General features: G+C 40.4%; 1 protein-coding gene across 1 annotated transcript in view; it reads right to left on the bottom strand.

Moving 5' to 3' along the window:
- The window catches only part of RTN1 (reticulon 1), a 236,441-nt gene that overhangs the window by 114,980 nt on the left and 98,074 nt on the right, over positions 1 to 23,387 (bottom strand). The window contains exon 2 of the mRNA XM_061156946.1: positions 1,786 to 2,559. Coding sequence (XP_061012929.1) covers positions 1,786 to 2,559 — 774 coding nt within the window. The remainder of the gene's footprint in view (positions 1 to 1,785; positions 2,560 to 23,387) is intronic.

Here is a 23,387-nt window from a genome sequence, read left to right as displayed (position 1 = left end):
AACCCACTCCAGTATTCTTGCCTGGAGAATCCCATGGACAGAGGAGCTTGGTGGGCTACAGTCCATAGGGTCGCACGGAGTTGGACATGACTTAAGCGACTTTGCATGCACACATGCACACATCAAGTCTTTATCACCAGCTTCATAAACTGTAATTTTCACATATGCGTGTGGCCATGTAAATAGACCTGAAGGACCGGGGGCATTTCACCCTTCCCAAAGACTGGCCAAAGTTCTTCCATACTGATCACCAGACATACCTAGAGCTCTGAAACACAGCTGATAATGTAGTTATCTTCAGAGTGTCAGTATCTTTATGTCATGAGATAACATTAATAGAAGGGTTTTACCTGCGTGGCCAGAAGGATCACAAGGAGGCTTTGAGACTCAGATATGTTCCTACCTCCTGTTGTCAGCTGGGATAAGTCACACTGGAATGTGACTGTTTCCCTGGTCATCTGTCCCACTGGAAGGCAGAGACTGATTTTTGTTTGCTTTTCAACTCCAGCATCACCAGTGCTTATTCTAGTGCCTGACTAAAAGAAAGTGTGTAGAAAGTATGTGTTGAGCAAATGAATGAATTTGAAAATCAGGAACTGGGTGCAGAGAATCTTTAAGAGTTTACAATTGAATGAGTCTGAGGTAAGGTCAGGGGAAGAGAGGAATGGATACCAAAATCTTTAGGGAAACAAGACAGGAGGGACCTCCATTAAATACCTGCTCTGTTCTAACACTTGAACTGACTGCTTCATCAAGATTTAGAGCAATCACTCTTTAATCAAAAGGGTTTAGATCTGTTTTAAGAGTTCAGTACAAGCTCTTTCACCTGAGGTTCTGAAGATTACTTTTTGTAAATAAAAGAGGTTTGTAAATCACTGTGGGGTAGGGTCAGAATTCCAGCCATTTGAGGTAGGGGGAAATTCAAGATCTCTCCCTGTCTTCATCCTAATGCCCCTGAGCATTCAAGAGCAGAGGAGACATAAAGGCTCCACTCCTACCACCTGCAAAGGGGTGGCATGGGGGTGGGGGGGAAACTCTGGCTACCACTCTGGACTTCCAGTCAGGTCTGGGAGGTCCCCTTTGTGCTTGAGAAGATGTACTGATGTTGTCTAACAACACTGTGCCTTGAGTCAGAGTAGAAGGTTCAAGCTGTAAAAGATCATAGCCTAGTGAATTCTGAACTATTAAAAATTATAACCAAATAGAATCATTGGTTTAAAAAATAAAATTGTAAGCAGAACTTCAATAAACTGAAAAGATGAAAAGGACAGTGTTGAGATTGAAGGGGGAAGGGAGGAGTACCCTTTGTTTAGGTTTCTTCTCACTGTCCATCCCTGCCAGACCCTAACATCTACCCTATCACCCTTCACTGTACAGACTTGGAGTTGGAGCCAAGAATGTAAAATGTCCAAGGTGGTCCAATTGGTCTGAAGAGAACAGCTAAGACGCCCAGGGGTCAGGGAAAAGAACTAGAACCTGGCAGCACCTCCCTCCCTACTCTGAACAGTAGAACTATAGGAGGGTTTTAATGTCGCCAGCATGTCATTTTTACTTCTCCCCTTGAAGAAAGAAAGAAATAATTTATAAAGCAAATCTGATAGGACTTTTTAAAAAAAAACCCAGATGTCAACCTTTGTACAATGGGCACAAGACTGGAAAAGTTACATGTTAATTAAATCAGTTAAAATGAGATTGAAGTATTTTGAATGCAAATCTTCAGTCCTTAAAGTTCATATTTCCACACACTGGGTTTTCCCAAGGCAGGGACCCCCCTCATTCCCTCACCTGTTCCAGAAGACGGAGGAGTGACAGATCCTGGGCTGTCATCTTCAGGCTCTGAGACGGTGACCGTGGGGACTGTGTCAGGACTCGGTTTCAGGCAGATATCTTGCTTCTCAGGGGTCTTCTCTGGGGTAGCGGTTTCAATAGAAGGCTCGATTTCAGTCAGCGTGATCTTGACAGGGGCGGCAATCAGAGGGGCACTGCGCTGTTCTTCAGAGATATCATCTACATATGGCGCAAATGTTGATTCTTCAAATAAATGGTCCTTGAGGATTTTCCCCTCCACAGGAACTGGTTTCTCAGCCTCACGGGTCTCTTCAGGCCTTACTGAGATTTCAGTGTCCTTATTCTTAAAGTCCAAGTCTTTCTCTTCCAACTTGGGGTGACATTGCTCCTTATATTTCACCTCCTCTGGCCTAGTTATGTCAATGTATTTATAGGCTTCTGCTTTCATCTGGTCCAGGGGGTCTGCTAAGATCTTGTTCACCTCAGCGGACTCTGCTGGAGTCATTTCTATTCCAGAATCAGAACTAAATAAGCCACGAGGCTCTGTCCCAGGCACATCTGGTAAGGAGGATCCGGGGGAACGCAACTCCTCAGGGCTCTCTGAAGCAGTGATGTGGCCGTTTTCTTTCTGAAGAATTCCAGTGAAATATGTAGCATCCTCCCGAGGTGGGTAATAGATGTCAGAAATCAGAGATGTGTAACACACTCCTTCCCCATCCTTTGCCACTGTTGAAAAGGTATGATCTGTGGCCCTGGAGACATCTGATGCACCTGTGAATCAACACAGCAGTAGAGAGTGAGGGGGTGCCTGGCTTCATGTCTCCACCTGCCTAACCCACCACCCACCCTGGCCTGTGCAGGCACAGCGCCCTTTCTCCTCAAGACCGCAGAGTTCCCTCAGACCACTCTCGTGTTGTTTTTCCTTGTCTCCAGGATAGCCCCCAGCACTGGCATTTTTCTGGCAGCAGACTGCATGAGCTGCCACATCCAGAGAAGTTGGAGACAGACCCCAAAGAACTAGTAAGTTGATTCTCAAAATCTACTACTTTAATATGCAGTGATTGGTTCTTACTTGGCATTAGTCAACAGAACCCATCTTTGTGTCTAAGGCACTACTGACTCTTTAAACAGATGTGGAAATATAAGTTAATTCAGGTTTGTAAATATAACAATAGGATAGTCCACTGGGGAGAAGGGCTGCTCAGTGAGCTTGGAGAAGGCTCAAGAACTCTCTGGTCCAGTCCTTTCATTCAGGGACTCCTGCTCTACCTGGATTGATGCCATCTCTTCTCTTGTTAAAGGTACTCAGAGAAAGAAACTCCTAGTTTTCTGGTGGCCTCCTCCCAAAGTAGTATCACTTTAACAGAGTGCTTCCCTTCTTCTCTGTTTTCCCCTCATTTTATTTTTCTCCTCAGCTACCCACCAATAACTGAGGTTATTTGCCTTCCAGTATGTTCAAAATGCCCACTGAGAATTTCTTGGTTCTACTGGGGGTACCAAGAGCAAAGCAAAAGTTTCCAAGGTTGAGTCTACAGAATGTTTTCACCTGGCCTTCATTTTATTTATAAACCAGTCAAAATACTCACTCATAGCAAGGAGAAGAAAGAAACGCTTTATTATTTTTCTGTGCTGTGAAATACTGTCAGAGGGGAAGAAAGCAACATTTATTGAGAACTTGTCACTTAAGTGACAAGTAGGATAAGTGACAAGTAGGATTTTACCTGATTCTTTAATGTTCTAAATTAAGCCCCACACTCTCAAGAGATAACACATACACACACATTCAACCCTTAAGACATACTTAATATTACAGATGAGGGCACCAACTCATAAAAGCAGTAACAGTAACTATGAGTAGTAACAGTAGTAGTAATATTGGTAACTAATACTTGCTATGTGTCAGACAGTGCCAAGCTTTCATTACTATTGACTCATTTAGTCATCAGAGCAACCCTAGAGGATAGGTACTATAATTAGCCTCATTTTACAGATGAGGAAACTGAGGAACAGTAGGGCTGAATGACACACCAAAGCCCACAGAGGCAGGCAGTGGCAGAGCCAGGGTTCAAACCCAAGCAGTCTAGAAGTCAGAAAACCTCCCCCAGCCCCCTGTGTACTTCCTTAAATGTTTGTGAAGTTTTTCCTTTTTAAGTAATCTTGAATCAGTTCTATTACAAGTACACTTAGCAATTTTCTTTTCCAAGCTATCTTCTTGGTTATATGAGCATGGTTAGTCTAAGGGAAATGGAAAAGCACAGAGCCTCTTTGCTTCCAGCATTCTCCTGCCTCAATACCATTGCAAGAGCAGCTTTCTTTCCTTGCAGTTCTCTTAATCCAGGTACCTATGTACCTAAACCCTTCACTGCCGAGTCTTCACTCAAACGTCACCTTCTTAAGGAAAGCAGATTTGACCACTCTGTCTCAGGTTGAAACCCCCTACACACCCTAGCAGCCCTGTCCCTCCCTACTTTTCTCTTTATTTTTCCTTAACACTTGTCTCTTCCTAATAAATCACATAATTACCTTATTTGTTCATTACTTAATTAATGATTGTCCCCCCTCTTTTGCTAGATATATTCCACGAGGGCAGGAATCTTTGACCATTTTGTTCACTAAGGTAGCCCAAAATCTAGAACAGGTCCTGGCACATAGTAGGTACTTAATAAATATTTGAAAAATTAAAGAAAGAATCTTTAAAGTTTAGAATAAAGCATAAATAACAGAATGTGAGAAGACACGTGGGAACATTCCCCTACATTGCTAACGACATTCACTTTATTCAACAAGTAGCCTAATTTTGTGAGCAACAGACCAGTTTAAATCTGTTCATTTCAGATAGTCTTCTAGATATACTTCCTTCACCCCTGCTTTTCCAGTTAGATAAAAACAAACTCAATAACAAAAGGAATGGTAATAATGACGAGTCTTATTCCCTACCACACACACAGAACACTAAAGAAAAAGCTATTAAATTTAAATCTATGTGTGCACACACACACCTTTATCCTAAAGGATATTTAAAGCTTCTTTTGTGATATGGGCTTAGCCTATATGTAGACTTGGATCAGCCTTGTCTAACTCAATGAAATTGAGCCATGCTATCTATGTAGGGCCACCCAAGACAGCCAGGTCATGGCGGAGAGTTCTGACAAAACGTGATCTACTGGAGAAGGGAGTGGCAAAACACGTCAGCATTTTTGCTTTGAGAAGGCAAGATGAGGAAGTGGTTTGCCTTCTCAAGGCAAGAAAACTGAAGTGGTTTGCCATTCCCTTCTCCAGTGGACCACGTATTGTCAGAACTCTGTCCATATAGTCAAAGATATGGTTTTTCCAGTAGTCATGTATGAATGTGAGAGTTGGACCATAAAGAAAGCTGAGCCCCGAAAAATTGATGCTTTTGAACTGTGGTATTGGAGAAAACTCTTGAGAGTCCCCTGGACTGAAAGGAGATCAAACCAGTCAATCCTAAAGGAAATCAGTCCTGAATATTCATTGGAAGGACTGATGCTGAAGCTGAAACTCCAATACTTTGGCCACCTGATGCGAAGAACTGACTCACTGGAAAAGACTCTGATGCTGGGAAAGATTGAGGGCAGGAGGAGAAAGGGATGACAGAGGATGAGATGGTTGGATGGCATCACCAACTCGATGGATATGAGTTTAAGAAAGCTCCAGGAGTTGGTGATGGGATTGGGAGGCCTGGCGTGCTGCAGTCCATGTGGTTGCAAACAGTCAGACATGATTGAGTGACTGAACTGAACTGAACTGATAATGCAGACCACATTAGAGGCAGGGAAATCAATTCTCAGCTATTTCACAGCAGACATTTGGATCCTGAGATTCTCTACCACAATTACCTGGAAAGCTTCCATGTGTTAATAAGCAATTGTTCACCAGAAAGTAAGGAGGGGTTTGCTGCTAGATGTAAATAGTCTGGATGTGTGGGGAAGTGGGGAGAAGATACTCTCCAGGGGAAGACACAGTAGATAGCTTCCAGGGCTGTCAAAGTCATTACCATCCAACTCTCCGTCAGTACTTCTATTGCAGGGGCTACCACATGGCTTCTGACCCTTACCACCCGTATCTGGCATGTTACACAGCCCTCTAGCCTACTGTCTTCTGCCACCAGTCATCACACTAAACACAACTGTCACCTGTTTAGCAACTGGCCCCAGGGCTCTGCTTTGCCTCACTGGATAATCCTTGAACTCTGCACCCTGTCATTTGAGACGATGTGAATGCCACCTGGCCTCACAGCTCTGTCTCCACTATTCTACCCTCCACTCTAGGCATACAAAGCCCTTCACTATCTCACGCTCATTCTACCAGCCTTTTTAGCCCTGTCTTACACTCTCCAATTCAAACGCTGAGCTCTGGTTAATACAAACTACCCATGACTTCTCCAACACCTAATATTTACAATCTATCTCCACATCCAAATATCCACCTTTTAACCTCAAGCCATGGGCTTCCTTGGTGGCTCAGTCAGTAAAGACTCTGCCTGCAATGCAGGAGACCCAGGTTCAATCCCTGGGTCAGGAGTATCCTCTGGAGAAGGGAATGCCTACCCACTCCAGTATTCTTGTCTGGGAAATCCCATGGACAAAGGTGCATGGGGTTGCAAGAGTCAAACATGACTTAGCTACTAAACCATCACCAAAATGAGTTTGCCAACCACATCTGTCAAGACCTGACCCCTTCCTAATGTTCTCCCTTTCCTTTTCCATAGCACTTAATTATACTGCTTGTGTCATATGTCCAATACATGACTTTGATATGTCTATGGTATCGCCTGCTAACCTGTCAGCTCCTAGAGTTTGAGACTCATGTTCTTGTACAATATATTGTTCATAGTAGGCACCCCAAAAAATGAATAAATGAGTGGACCAATTAATCAATCAATCAATGAGTAGACGTTCTATGCAACTACTCAGATCAAACTAAGACTAATTGATGAGAAGTTACAAAGAGGATGTTTTTAATCTCTTATGTGAAAGAACTGTCTAGAATTCAAGTTATCCAACAATGGGCTGGAGGTGAATTTCGGGAACAAGACTATTATGATCTCAGTGGCAGGCAGATGGAAAGAGGCCCAGCATCCATCTAGGCAGGAACCAGCATTTGATGGAAAGTTGGATAGGACAACAGCAGAAGACTCTTCCAACTGTCTATGATTTTTATATTAATTGGCTTCACCATAGTGGGACACAACTTCCTTTATTTCTTCTTTACCTGTATAGCAGAATCAATATAATTTTCCTGAAGGTGATGCCACAGAGAAAAGGGGCTTCCCAGATATATAGTAATAATTGAGGGGATAAACTCTGGATCACATCAACATTACTAGAGAGACTATAAATAGAATCAATAATTGGGAAGAACTCCCACTCCTGAAATCCTCATCTTACTAGCTTCCTCTTGCCCAGAAAACCCAGCATAAAATTGAAAGGATGTCACATTCTACAAATACTACCAAATAGAGGAAGAGGGACAAAATCATTTGTGTAAATCACACATTTTAAATGGGACCATGTCAAAACCCTCATAAAATCAACAAATAATCTAAATACTTTGAATATGGTCATGTCCTACCTCTTGTCCTATTTAAATTGAGCTAAATATCCTAAAAGATTCTCAAGGTTCAAAGAATTTGAAAATGTGTATACATTACATAGGGCCTATTAGATAGAACTCTAGAAAACAGAAAGTCCTTCTAGACTGTAAATTATGTGAAAGCAGAGTCCTGAGGGATCCTTGGAACTGGGAAGCAAAGCTGAGCCTCAAGGCTCAGGAAAGCCAGTTAATCCTTGTCAGGGCTTCCTGCAGAGCTGGCAGCTGTGTGGACTGAGGCTGAGAGCACAAGCCAGTTGCCCCAGGCAGGAACCAATATTGTTACATTGTTAGATACAAATCCACTAAATAAAAAGGCTTTCCTTGTCTAGACTAGAAATTACTACTTTTCTTCATATAACCAGGGATTCCTGGGAACATCTGACTTCCTCATTCTCTGGGTGTTTCCTTGGCCATCTAGAAATCCGATTTGCATGAAGGCAGATGCACATATCCAGTTAAGGTGTAGACATACACATGCTCCTTCAGGAGGTGGCTGGACAGCAGTACACAGCAAATTTAAAATGGGATTGATTTTCAAATTTCCATCTTACAAGTAATTTTTTAGGAAAGTACTTATAATAAAAGTTGAAGGATCCCAAGTCACTATCTCTAGTCAAAAGCTAAGTGGAAGAAAGCATGAAAATAAGCTAAATTAACTGCCATAAAATTGTATGTGCTGATAAAATCAGGCTTTTGAATACACATGTCCTAGATCAAAAACACTAATCATGAGCTAGATAAATTCAGTAGTTTCCTAAATGGTGGGTGTTTTATTTTATTTTTTAAATTTATCTAGCAATACTAAGGAATAATGACTTAGTATTTGACTTTTCTCAAAGAAGCTTTCAATCCACAAATCCTCATTCCTGACTGACTCATTCTCACCGAATCAAGCTCATTCAGTTGCTAGCCTACAGCATAGGTTTGTTTTCTGACTTTACTAGTATCAGCTGTGAGACTCTGGGTAAGGTAGCCTCTCTAAGCCTTGTTTGGGGCTTCCCTGGTAACTCAGCTGGTAAACAATTCGCCTGAAATGCGGAGACCTGGGTTCAAGCCCTAGGTTTGGGGAAATCCCCTGGAGAAGGGACCGGCTACACACTCAAGTATTCTGGCCTGGAGGATTCCATGGAGCCTTGTTTATTCAGTTTTAAAATGGGGCAAAGATAGTTCCCATGTTACTGGGCTGTTACAGGGATTAAATGAGATAATGCACTTAGCTCCTTTCCTGGCACATAGTACACACAGTAAATGAGAGCTGGGGGCTTTATGATTACCTCTGTTTTGCAGGGAGGACACCAGAATTTGCAATATATATCATCCATCCATTTGGTACTTTATCCTACCTATTGACATGATCAGGGTCTTTTGGGCCAGAAGGAGTTAAATATAGCCAGTCCATACTCATGTTGCCTTCTGGGGTCTGCCTTAGAACCTGAAGTCCCAAGAGTGCGAGGTCAGGGCTGTCTGCAGAGCTCCATAAGCAGGTGATTGGGTGTTAAGTATTTTCTAGTGATGCAACTGATGGATCCTGTGAGGAACTGGTAATGCCTGGGAATGCCTAACAAGTATGAAATGTTGAAATTTACAAAGACAATAGAAAAAGCAGGAGAATGTTCCATGCCTACTGATGAGGTTTCTGTCTTGTAGATTGAGCTCATTCTTACTCCTCAGGGTAGAGACAAGTCGACAGTGGTTTAAGATGATTCTCCTGTAATTCATAAAGACCCTCTTACTGCTCTGAAATGGAAACACAGAAAATGCCAAAAACAAAGAATAGTTGTATGAAAAGGTTTTCTGAGCACAGAGCTCCATTAGAGAAACATCTTTTAAAAATAAAAACAAAACAAAAACACCAATTATTGTTTAAATAGAGCCAACACTAAGAGGCATAGGTATATACCTATATAGGTATAGGTATATAGTACCATTAATTTGAGAAATATTTTAGGGGGGGCATATGAAAACCTGGAATGACAGTGGGAGTAGGGTGAAAGATGCATGTTAAAATTCAAAAATTACAGACCAGAAACAAGTGACCTAGAGTGAATCTGCGTTCACTTTTCCAAGAATCATTTGCCCTTAGACTGCCCATGTGATGGATGGTAGTAGCCCGCACAGAGCGTAGGCAGTAAGGCTTTTCCCCTGAAACTCCCACTCATCTTTTCTAAATGCTAAGAAATCAGCAGGCCCACAGTACGGAGGCTGTGACACATCTGACAACAGAGTCATCTCTGAGGGATGGATATGCCGGGGAGGCACCAGGAGCCTCTATGTCACCTAGAAGCATTCTCCTTCTAAAATGAAGTACCCCGTGATTTAACATGAAAAATGGGTGCTGAGAAATTCAAGGACATCCATTCTTTAAAAAGTTATCTATATGATTAGCTAATCAAGTAAAAAGGAGAAGATGAACTCGCATTCCCTAGCAAAAGACACAAAATCAATGCTGATGACATGCTCGGACTTTAAGAATATGAGTAACTACTCTTCCGTTCCCCAACTCACTGCCTTATTTAAAGCCTGCCTGCCAGAATAACAGACTTAGCTGTCGGAACTGCAAAATTAATGTTTAATAAAAAAATGATTCAGCAAGTTTTGAATTTTTCCTCCACTATGAAGAGCCAGGGCTTGCACTGCCTTGCAGAGTTATCCCTTTAGCAGAAAATTCTATAAGAGGAACAAAACTAGCCCAGCAGCAAACCACTGCCTAAGTTTCTCTGACAGTTCTCAGCAGGGTCTTAGACAGCATAACACTGCCAAGTCCTAAGATGCAATGGAAGCACAAGTTCTGATGAGCTTCAAAGTATGGGGACATTTTTTTTGCTTTGAACATTTTTGTGTTCAAAGGTGTAAATGTGATTCTGCGGCCTTCTTGAGAGGGGACAATCTTTTCTGGGGAGGGAAGAAATATTTATTTATAATTTACTTAGATCTTAAGAAAAAGTCCTTAAAACCCTTCCTAGACTTCCCATTGCCTTAAAAAAAAAAAAAAAAAAAAAACACCTTATTGATTTATAATCCACAAACCATAAAATTCACTCTTAAAATATACAAATCAGCAATTTTTGTATATCCACAGAATTATACAACCATCACCATTACCTAATCCACCCACCTAATTTAGATATAGTCTACTTTTAATGTTTTCAACACAGAAAAAGCTCTGAGTTACTTTACCATGCAAAGAATTACCTCTGGAACAACAAAAAAAATTATCCCAACCTTTATATTATTTGTTGAAGAATTGTGCTCTCTGATTTCCAAATAGAAAAATAACTGTTCTTGGTCATATTTCCTTAACACTATGTGTATAGTGACAGTAGTGAAAGAAAAAAATGTGTACTATAAATTTCTGTTTACACTTTAATGGTGAGTTCTTTTGCTCCCCCCCTCCCCAACACACAATCATCTAGTTAATCCTGATAATTGATCCTACATGACCTTTCTCCTTTACTTCCCATCCATGGCTACCTTCCCAGCTGGACCCTTATCACCTTCTACTTGAATCGGTGTGACAGTTTCCTCAGCATTCCACAGCTTCCAGTCCCGCCTCTTCCTTGTGCCACCTTGCACACAGCTGACACATCCACTTCCCTAAAACATCACTTTCACCATGTCACTTCTCTATTCCAAAGCCTTTGGTGAGTGTCTCTGCCCATCCTTTGGCTTAGAATTCAGGATCATCATCAGTGAGTGCCTTTGTGGTTTTATTTCTGAGTCTGCTCAAGAAACACACCTGTTCAAGCCCAGAAGTTGAATAAGATACTCAACTTCTACGCTTCTGTGCAAGCCCCTTTCCTCAACTGGAAGCCTCCTTCACTCCTCCTTAAATCCAAATAAAGCTTCTGGTGATTCCACACCTCCTGTAGGCAGTCTCCCCCTACCACCCCACTCCTCAATGCTTTCTCCTTCCTCTCCACTCCAAAGCCATGACCATTTGTTTGGGATTCACCAGCTTTTCTGCCTTTGTCACCAGTTATCTTTTTCTCTATACTGGTTCAGAACCATGTCTTATACTTCTCCATAACTTTGAGTCCCTTAGCACTGTGCTTAGCACATAGTGTGTGCTCAGTAATCACTGAATGTACAACTACTTCCATATTACTATTGGATTGAGTCACATTCAAGAGTTTGGGAATAAGCTTTACCATCAATCATACATTAATTCAATAAAAAAGATCTGTGGAACACTTAACCATATGCAAAGAACAAAAGTGGAGGACATTTCCCTATATACATGGGCTTTGAAACCTAGTGCCACAAAAATTCACTACGAAGACACTGTTTATAACTGGAAGTTTGGGGCCCCCTTGCTGCTTGTGGCAGCAATGCTGGGGAGTGACAGTGTCTGATGGATGATAATAATTGGAAGAGAAAGGTCCCATATGGAACCCTGGCATGTCATATATCCTGATTCATCTTTCTGGTCAGGTATGGTATTTTCAGAAAAGAAGACCTGGAAGGGTTCCTTGAAGTTATCAAATTAAATCCCCTCCCAATCCCAGGATCTTATCCATGAGATTCAGGATTGGCCATCTCCTAACTTTAGTTTGAATATTTCCATTCATAGGATCTCAATGTTTGCTATGAAAACCAAATTATTAATTAATTAGTGTTTTTAGTTAAGAGCCTAGGTTCAGGGTCACATGCATGACTTTTAATACAGACTCTCAAAATTTACTAGTTGTGTGGCAGATTTCCTAATGCCTTTGTGCTTCCATCTCATCTGTTAATAATATCACCTCATAGAATTGTTGTGAAAACTAAATAAGATAGTGGAATCAAAGCACTAAGAATCATGCCTGATGCACATTAAGGCTCATGATTATTTTTATAATTGAACTTTATTCTCCACTGCTGCTTCCAGCCTTTAGTCCAAGGTTTGTCTTCAGAATCTATTAGTGGGAACAGACAACTCAAATAGTCAGAAAACAATACAACACATAACCTCCTTAATCTATAAAGAGTTCCTAGAAATTAAGAAGAATAAGACTATCAGTTCATTTGTTCAGATAGTGAACAAAAGGTAAAAATAAACGCTTTGCATAGAAAGAGCGATGTAAATGATCCTGGAGCATAGAAGTGCAAATTAAAACAATCCTAAAATGACATTTCTCCCTTATCAGATAGGGAAAAATTCAAAAAAGTTTGGCAATATACTATTTGGTAGGGCTGAAGGAAAACACTCACTCACTCATTGAGAGGAGTCTGATAGGAGTCAAATATGATATAATCCCTACAGATTGCAATTTGGCAATGCCTGTCCAAAGTACAAATGCATTTGCTCTTTGAACTGGCAATCTAACTTACAGAAATTATTCTGTAGACATACCTACACATGCATAAAATGAATATGAACATAGTTATTCATTATAGTGTGAAATAACAAAAGTTAGAATCAGCTCAAATATTCACTATCAGGGCCCGGTGAAACCAACTATATATTTCAACACATATACTGAGTGGTTGCACAAAAGAATGAAGATTATCTCCATGTTCTGATATGGAAATATTTTCAGAGAAAAATGATTAAGAGAAAAAGTAAGATATAGACTATGTGTTATAGATACAGCTTTTCGGACACAGATATAGAAAATGCTAACTTTCATGTAAGCAAAGGGGGAAACAAGAACATATGTTTGTATTTGTATCTTCATAAAAAAACACTGGGCAAATAAATACTCAAGAAACTAATTATTAGCCATGGAAGTGGGGTAGAACAGAGAGTAACAGAAGTGGAAGGGAGATTGTTCATCATGCACTTCTTTAAAAATTTTATTTTCTTCTTCCAACCAAATGAATGTATTACTCTTTAAAATATCAATTTCATTTAAAAATGAAGAAAAAGAACACAATGTGGGAAGACAGTAGTAGTGTTGCACAACTGTGATGCAAACCCCCAACCCAGCTTCCTTCTTCCATAGGACAGATATCCAAAGATGTGAAGCAGATGTGTCTCCTCCTTAGTTCTCATGGCTCAGGTTAGAACCTTCTTCATTTCCCCTTTCACATGTTTTGTTTTCCTCACCCTGGGAGCTCCTAAGAGACATGAACTGTACCTTGTGCCTCACTGTTTCTCTCAAGCTAAGCACACTTTCTGGCACATAGGTTTTGTTTGGTAAATACTTATGGAATACATCAATGCATGCTTCCAGATTCATCATACTGGTTACAACAAGGGGATAAACAATACTTTGTCACTGTCCCTCTAAAAATCTGACCCAGCCCTGACTACAAGAGACAATTTCCCTTCACAGTTTTGATTCTCTTGACTTAAACTTTCTATTTTTTTCCACAAATTTTTACATTTCCTGCCCTGTACTATTTATGTAGCATTTGTAGCCAATTAAAATATATGGGTATATAAAATTTTTTTAATAACACATAATTTCAAATTGTACTTTTAGCCATAGCATTGAGTGTATTTCATAAGTCTGACTGACATTAAAGTCAGATGCAAAGAATTTTCATAATTGCCTATGACCTGCTTCCAGCATTTAAAACAGACTGGAGGCTACTAGGAAATGAATTTACCTCAGTCTGGAATAATCCACAAGATCAAGATAAAGCTAGAATTAGGGTGTCTCATTAGAATGTGTTTTATAAAGGGGAATCTATGTCCAAACAACCTTATAATGGTACCGTCAGCCCATACTGTGTCTTGACTAAAAAAACCCGACAGATGTCCTTCATCTGATAGATACAGACCTATGCCTGAGACATGCATTCTCTGCTGCAAGTCTTGGATTTCGTGTCAGTGTTGAGAACTGAACACAGGTCACTGGAATCTAAAACACTGTCATGTACATATACACACTGCATGCATGCATGCTCTGTCACTTCAGTCATGTCCAACTATTTGCAACCCCATGGACTGTAGCCCACTAGCCTTCTCTGTCCATGGGATTTTCCAGGCAAGAATACTGGAGTATGTTGACATTCCCTCCTCACATATACACACGACTATATATAAAGTAGATAACTAGTAAGGACCTACTGTAAAGTACAGGGAACTCTACTCAATACTCTGTAATAGCCTATATGGGAAAAGAATATAAAAGAATTGATATATGTATACACATGAATGATTCACTTTGCTGTGAATATGTGTATTCTGAATGTGTATATGTGTATATGTGTACACTAATGTGTATATCTGAAACTAACACACTTAAGATCAACTATATTCCAACAAAATTAAAAACAAAAATATAAATAAAAACAAAACCAAGAAACTACAAAAAATAAAAAAAAACTAATAGATAAAGTTATGTAAAGTGATATGCCTTAGGAGGCATATAAGGAAGGACAAAAAAGGATGACTGATGGACGATTCTGTTAGAAAGATGACATCGCACAGGACATGACACGGTGTCTTTGAAGTATGGCTCAGCATGCCCTGGTGCGGCGTGACATGGTCTGTGCTGTGCTGTATTGTGGCCTGACATGACAGAGCGGGCTGTATGGAGGAGCAAGATACGGTGCGGTGTGTTGGGCGAGGGTGTTTTCAGTGTGGCATTCCATGACTGAAAAGTCACAGGTGTGAGAGGCATTCCATCTCCATCAAGTTGCTGACCTTTAATAAGTCATTAAATTAGAGGGAGGTGGGAGGGGGGATCGGGATGGGGAATACACGTAAATCCATGGCTGATTCATGTCAATGTATGACAAAAACCACTACAATATTGTAAAGTAATTAGCCTCCAACTAATAAAAAAAAAAGTTATTAAATTCTCAGGAAAACTCTTTCTCCATTTGCAAAAAGAAGATAACAGAAACTAATATTCAAATCGCATGCTTGTGTGTGTGTGTGTGTGCACACGTGTGTGCACACGTGCATGTGCTCAGTTGTGTCCAACTCTTCGCGACCGCATGGACAGTAGCTCGCCAGGCTCCTCTGCCCATGGGATTCTCCAGACAAGAATGTGAGGATTAAAGGAGACTGAATGGTTTTGTCATCAACAAAGCCCACTAACAATTCCTAGGAAATAAAAATAGAATCTGGGTAACAAAGTCTAACCTTTTTTCTTTACCTTTATATTTAGTCTAGTTTCATTTGCTCATTGGCGCCACAGGCAGAGGCCTAAACACCGGACCTTCGGATCAAAGGTCCCAGTGCAACAAGTCTGTGCCAACACCTCAGGGAGGTGTGCCGTGTGCAGAAATGCCGCGCACAGCGCGTAATTCAAGATGGCGGCAGCAGGCCATTAGCAGAGAGGCTGGGCACTCCCCCTGCAAGAACTCCACCGTTTTCCCTCTACCCGCTGATGAGAGCTCTATAAAATAGCTCCCCCCATAGCCTGTTAAGGAGAGCATGCGCTCTGGAGCAGGAGCTCCCATCCCCCCATTCTTTATCAGATAAAGCTTTCCTTAGCTCCCTAAATGAAAACTCAAGTCTTGTTCTATTGGCATGAGCGACACTGGTTAGGAGGACCCTTTTCGGGGTCACACCTGACAACATGATTATCATTAGCTACCACTCTGTTTATACAGTATGCCTTCTTCCTCAAGTTTGCCAAATCTAACTCCTATGTTCTGGAATATCTGAAATTTAATTTGGGGTTTTGAGTGTCCCTAATTTTAAACATTGTAGCCATGAAATTAAAAGATGCTTACTCCTTGGAAGGAAAGTTATGACCAACCTAGACAGCATATTAAAAAGCAGAGACATTACTTTGCCAACAAAGGTCCGTCTAGTCAAGGCTATGGTTTTTCCAGTGGTCATGTATGGATGTGAGAGTTGGACTGTGAAGAGAGCTGAGCGCCGAAGAACTGATGCTTTTGAACTGTGGTGTTGGAGAAGACTCTTGAGAGTCCCTTGGAATGCAAGGAGATCCAACCAGTCCATCCTAAAGGAGATCAGTCCTGGGTATTCATTGGAAAGACTGATGCTGAAGCTGAAACTCCAATACTTTGGCCACCTCATGCGAAGAGTTGACTCATTGGAAAAGACCCTGATGCTGGGAGGGATTGGAGGCAGGAGGAGAAGAGGACAACAGAGGATGAGATGGCTGGATGGCATCACTGACTCGATGGGCATGAGTGTGAGTGAACTCTGGGAGTTGGTGATGGACAGGGAGGCCTGGCATGCTGCAATTCATGAGGTCGCATAGAGTCGGACACGACTGAGTGACTGAACTGAACTGAACTGAATTTTAAACATAATCTCATGTGGAAAGCAGGTTATAAGAATAGAAACAGGTGAATGACATGTGGAGACAAATTAACATAAACCTGGAATTCAGGCTGTATCAATTGGTAGACTTAAAGGCAAATCATTTGACTTGAACACACTCACAAACACACACTCACATGCAGTCACAATCAAAATGTATGTAGAAAATTTATTCTATTAAAGTGTACAGAAAATGAAGCCCAGGGGTAGCTTTACTAATCAGGGAGAAAGAAAAGAAAGATTAGTGTCCTTCATCAACAACAGCATTCATTTTGCTCCTTGAACTATCTGATCTATGGGTTAAAGTAAACTGTGTGTCCAAAAAGCAAGACAGTAACTCAGCCATTGATGTGCCAGAGTTTGGGAGTATTAATACAAGTGGTGTATGCTCAGTCAGAAAATTACATCAAGATTTCCTTTCTTCCCATTTTCTATCTCCAAGAAGAAAAAGAACAATTAATAATCAATAATTCCAAAACAAATAATTTCTGACATCAATGTAATATTTCAATCAACTGCACATTTGAAGGGGATAACTAAAATATCACACTTCTCTAGTATAAGCTACATGCATGATGATCAACAAAAACGCACTGTGCTTTGGGAATCTGGAGAAGGATGGCTATTGTGAGGTAAGTGAAACTTACACTGGGGATTTGAAAACACATATGATTTTAGAGAGGCAGAGAAAAGCAGTAGGAAGTTATTTGGGGAGCAAAAAATAATAGCAAAGGCAAAGATGAAGTAATGAGTAGGAAAGAATCCCAACTCCAACAGGAATGCTTGGGAAGCAGTGGGAACTCAGGCCAGAAGCGGCAGCTGGGATTATGAAGCCAGTGTGAGGGCTTCATAGTATGATAGGAAAAAAGGATCCAGTGATTGTTTTAGAACAATTAGTCCAGTAACAGCTCCCATGATGGCAGCATACAGGTTTGGGAGTCATGTCAAATGAATTTGTGATTTTTTAAAAAATTATAAAAGCAATATTACATGATCACTAAAACATTTTTTAAATATAGAATTACACAAACAGAGAGAGAGAGAGAGGTTTCAGCAGATGCCATGAAAAAGTAGTGAACATTCACTAGTACTAGAAGAATTTAAGTATAGCCTGGAGTTCTAGGCTCAAGATAACACAGCTCACAAAGAAACCAGAGAAGGTGCAGTTCAAAAGAAAGTCCTTTAATACAGAAGTGCCTGGCTAGGGAAGTTTCACAGAAATGAAGGCATTTGAGCTCAGTCTTGAAGGATGTGGGGGAATTTGCATAGGCTAAAGTATAGGTAATATATTTCCAAGGATAGATGCTTTGATGTTCAGTCAAATATATTCAGATAGTTATTTTAATTTCTACATATTCTGGAATATGTAGCAGTGGACACTATGTTACATTTATCCTTTCTGAGTAGTCTGAAATGAACCTTCAGGTTTGAGGACCAAAAAATAGACTCCCTAACCAAGCTAGTATGTGAACAGTTAAAATGGTCTGGATAAAATCATAAATAAATAAGAGCTTGCAAAGCCTGCTTACATTTCTTTGTTCTATAAGATTTCATAAAATGAGAGCAGAAGCCAAAACCAAATGTGTCCTGGAAGAGGAACCAGCGGCCAATTACTATGTCAATAATTCAATATGAGCATTAAATTTTCATGGTTTTTAAAAAACTCCTAAAAATAACCTGCAGGACATTATCTCCTACATTTGCTGTTTGAAGCCTTCTAATCATGACTCCTAAGAACTGTACTTTGTTCTATTTAAGGATTAAATTAACAGATAGGGCCACAAACAAAAGTCAATCTCATTTAATCATTTTTTTTTATTTGGTTAACAATTAGCTGAAATTTTAATCTGTCCCTTAACACAAAGTTGTTTTCAAAATAAATGGTTCTTGAAAAAGCAACTGGAAAGAAAACAAAGAATCAAGCTTTCCTTTTCCTCAGTCTGTAGGAATAGGCCAGAGTCAATATATACCCCCTATTCTATCTTTGTTTTTATTATTTTTGCTCCAAATTCAATTATTTTATTCAACATATTTTTTATTTACCTGGAAGTTGATAAGTCAGATGCCAATAAGATTCACTTACATTTTGAGAAGAAACCAATAGTTAAAACATGGCTATCCAATTGCTGGTTGGCTGTTGGTCATTGTTTGTCAGATAACCCTAGAGAGACCTAATTTTTTAAAAATTATATCCTTTAAGGTTAATTATTTAATGTTTTATATTTCTTCTCTGAATGTCAAGATTATTTCAATGTTATTTCTTGAAATGTATTTGTATTCTAAACATGAATCCTTTCTTCTTAACTAAAAATAATGGAAGAAAATAGCATTTGTTGAATACTTGTTATATGCCTGCCAGTCACCATGTTAGATCATGCCAATCAATAACCACATGAACATTCTAAAATAACTATTTAGTAGTACTATGAGAATTATGAAAAGCCAAACCCGATTATGATATAACAAATGATGTTTTTCAGGGTTTAGTTGTTTAACTACATTCATTCAATATATACTGAGTTCCTACTATATGCTAGGCACTCATCCCTAGGGGAAATAACAGTGAATGAGACAGATATATAGTCTCTGGCTCCACAAAGGACAGAAACAAACAAAAAGCAACAAACAAAACCACAACAATACTGGTATGGCAAAGAATTTTAATTGACCCCCAGTGTTTATCCTTTCCCTCTCCTCTTTGCAATAGACTCCCTCAAGCAATTTTAGCATATGGCCACCTAGCTAAAGACTAACTTTCCAACCTCCCTCTAGGTGAACAGAAGTGAGGTGTGTGCCTCTAGAACACGTGCTTCAAGATGGAGCTGGTTGTGACTTCCCTGGTGGTCCAGTGGTTAAGAATATGCCTTCCAGTGCAGGGGATGTGACTTCCATCCCTCGTCAGGGAACTAAGATCTCACGTGCTGCGGGCAACTAAGCCCAGGAGCCGCACTACTGAGCCCACACACTGCAACTAGGTAGAAGCCTGTGCTAGCAAGGAAGGATCCCGAGTGCCTCAACTAAGACCTGACTCAGCCAAAAAAAAAAAAAAAAAAAGCTGGTTGCCCTTCACTTTCTTTGCCCTTCTCATGACCCAGTCCATGAACAAGGTCTCTTTGGGCTGACTTTAACAGTGATGAAGGCAACATGTGTGGGGAAGATAGGCAAGAAGACAGAAGGAATTGGGAGCCCTGGAACAGCCCCTCACCTGACTGTTCACCTGCCTTTGGACTGTCAAAACAGAGAGAAATAAACTTTGAACTTGTTTGAGTTACTCTGTTTTTGTATCTCTTTGTTACAGAAACTCAGCCTGTACCCTAATACAGCAGAGATGCAAAATAACTAACTGTTAGAACAAGTGCTATGAAGGAAACAAACAACTGGATAAGAGAAAAAATAAAAGGTTATCAGTGGGGAAGGATAGGTGACTTTAGAAAATATGTCCAGGTCACTCTTAGATGGTGACATTTAGGCTGAGACCTACAGAATGAGAAGAGGCAATATGAATTGTTTTGTCTTCTTTTGTTGAAACGTATGGAATCCTTGAATTTTTCCTCTCTATATTTCAACTGCTTTGTTCTTCTTACTCCTGCCCATGGGCTAACACTATATTTGCCAACGTGCAAATATTATATACTTGCATAAAAACCCTAGGATAAGTCCATTACCAGAGTACCTGATCTCTCTGAATGTGCCATGGTTGTCAAGTTCATGTGAAAAGCCACATAACATCAGTAAACCAGCCAGTGACAAATCAAATGACTGTCTACCAACTTACAGTCACACTAGACTGTGAGATATTTGAAGACAAGAATGGTCCTTCTGTCTCTGCATCCTTAGCACAGTAGTTAGCACTTAATGATTCAGTAACTCTTACTGAATGACTAGGTTAACAAATAAATCTTTCCTTTGGCAACACAAAAATAGGGCCTCAAAACAACTGTATCTTTTAATCAGTTCAGTTCAGTTCAGTCGCTCAGTCGTGTCCGACTCTTTGTGACCCCATGAATCGCAGCATGCCAGGCCTCGCTATCCATCACCAACTCCTGGAGTTTACTCAAACTCATGTCCATCCAGTCAGTGATGCCATCCAACCATCTCATCCTCTGTCATCCCCTTCTCCTCCTGCTCCCAATCCCTCCCAGCATCAGGGTCTTTTCCAATGAGTCAACTCTTCGCTCTTCAGAAATGTGGTCATGGTCCAATGACTACAATCAGGATTTAGATCACCTGTCCTGCCCTCACAAGTCTGGACCACTAGAGGTAACTGATGTGTAGCTCTACCTTAGAATGACGGATGCATCGTGGCCATCGACCTGGTCTATTTCTGTCATCTTTGCCCACAGGCCTGGACTGTGTTTAGAGGGCTGCACATCTCCTCACCCTCACCTCCCACCCCAATTTCTACTCTATCTACAGCTCAGGGATGAGGCAGGGGAGTCTTACCCGTGAAAGGACTGTATCAGGGCCTTGAGCTTTTTCACTAACACGTTAATATGGTTCTCTTCACCTCCTTTGATTTAATTCTGTGTGTCTCATTGTTTCAAAGACATTATACTAGCTAATCATAAGGATGATGATAGCTGGCTTCCTTTAACATTCCTGCATGCTAAGCACTGTGCTAGCAGCTTTACATACATTAACTTTCTAACAATCCTGTGGGGCGGGCACTATTGTTATCCTCATGTTATAGATGGGAAAACTGAGAATAGAGAAAGTACATGTCTTGAACATGACACCAGATTTCTAGGGTCATAATCATCTTAGTTTGCCAAGGACTAGGGGGTTTTCCAGGGTGTAGGGCTTTCAGTGCTAAAACTGGGAGTGTCGTGGACAAACCATAGTAAGTTGATTACTTTATAAATAGCTGAAGAAGAATTGGAACTTAGGCGGTGCCAATTTTTTTTTTTTTTAAGTCTTCATTACTGTTATAGACTGTGTCCTCCCACATTTATACATTGAAATCCTACCCCTCAATGTGATGGTATGAGGGAGCAGAGCTTAGGATTAAACAAGGTCATAAGAGTGAAGCCCTCATGAATGGGCTCAGTGTCCTTGTAAGAGTCACCAGAGAGCTCACTGCTTGCTGCTCTCTGCTCTCCACCATTGGCAACCAGCAAGAATGCTACAACCCAGAAGAGAGCCCTCACCAGAGCTGTCATCCTGGTCTTAGACTTCCAGGCTTCAGAAATGGGAGAAATAAATTTCTGTTGTTTATAAGCCTCCCATGTTACGGTATTTTGTTACAGCAGTTTGAGCTGATATAGACAACTACTAAAAAGAAGGAAGTTCTCTGTAGGCTATTTGTTGTTGTTGTTTAGTCGCTAAGCCATGTCCGACTCTTTTGTGACCTCAGGGACTGTAGCCTGCCAGCCTCCTCTGTCCATGGGGTTTCCCAGGCAAGAATACTGGAGTGGGTTGCCATTTCCTTCTCCAGGGGATCTTCCCAACCCAGGGATCTGAACCCACATCTCCTGCATTGGCAGGAGGATTCTTTATCACTGAGCCACCATGGAAGTCATGGGTATTTAGTGAATGTTAAATGGAAACAGTAATAGCCAGAAAGTCTTTTACATGACGTTATGTTATTCTGCACTTCAATTTCCATTAGGGTGTTTTTCAAGACACTATTAACATACACACTTTAAGAAAGATGCTTTTTGATTTGGCATCTGAATAAAGTCAGTTATAATACACAGCGTTTCTGAGGTTCTTTCTGAACATGAATATGAAAAGATTCACCACTAAACCTCATTATAAATGAAAAAAAAATTCATGGCTACTTTCCCCAGCAATGACAGTATGCCACTAGAATTCCAGAATAATTGATGAGAACTGTTCTGGGAACCCAGAAGGAGCAAGCCCTGCTCCATGCAGAATCTGTCCCATTGTGCAAGAAGCTGAGAAAGTAGAATGCTGAGATGCAGTCTTATAAGAGAGGCCATGAAGATTTTGTTTTGCTTAAGATTAAAAATAAACAGAATTAAAATAAAAAGTATTACTTCTCTTTGGCTTTATCACATAACCGTCTACACAATCTCTGACAACATCAAAGGCCTAAGCACCTCTTAGCTGGTTTGCGGGGGGAAAAGATTCTGCTCTGATCCATCATGTGGTCGCTGGAATCCCATCTGCAAAGGACACTGCATCAATAAGCAGGTCTCATGATACAAGGTAAGACATAGCCTGGGACAGTACACTGGATACAGCGGTGATGAAAGGTAATGACCAGAAGATACAAGAAGGACAATGTGCCATGAGAACACAGAGGACAAAGCGGTCCTTTCTGACTTGTGGACATGGAGGAGCATTCCGAGGAGTTGGTGTTTAGATGGATGGATAGGATGGCAACAGGAGGAGATGTCAATCCCATCCTCCTCAGGCAGAGAACACAGAATAAGCAAAGCCATGGGAAAGTCTGAGTATTAAGAAAAAGATTGTCATGTGGAATACATGCCACATATGGGGAATACAATAGAACAAATAAACCGAAAACCAAAAGCAACATAGGACTTGGAATTTCAGTGATTAATGCATGATTTCCTTTTATTTAGATAGCTGGGATCCAGAAAAATATCAAGTTTGCATTAAGGCCAGTTCAATAGTTTCAGAACTCTACTCATTTTTATGGTTCTTTCCCAGAATTTATCAACTAAAATATTAATGTTATGGTCAAGCTTTATGTACATATGTATGTATGTGTATATACATCTTTATTTTCATAAGTTAGAAATTCCTGGAAATTAATAGTGATTAGCAGGTATTCAGAAATGAAAATAAATATTTAAAATTTCAGATCAGGTTTATTTCCCAA

The sequence above is a fragment of the Dama dama genome, chromosome 12, assembly GCF_033118175.1.
Source record: "Dama dama isolate Ldn47 chromosome 12, ASM3311817v1, whole genome shotgun sequence".
Lineage (NCBI taxonomy): Eukaryota > Metazoa > Chordata > Mammalia > Artiodactyla > Cervidae > Dama > Dama dama.
This window is presented reverse-complemented; position numbering and strand designations above follow the sequence as displayed.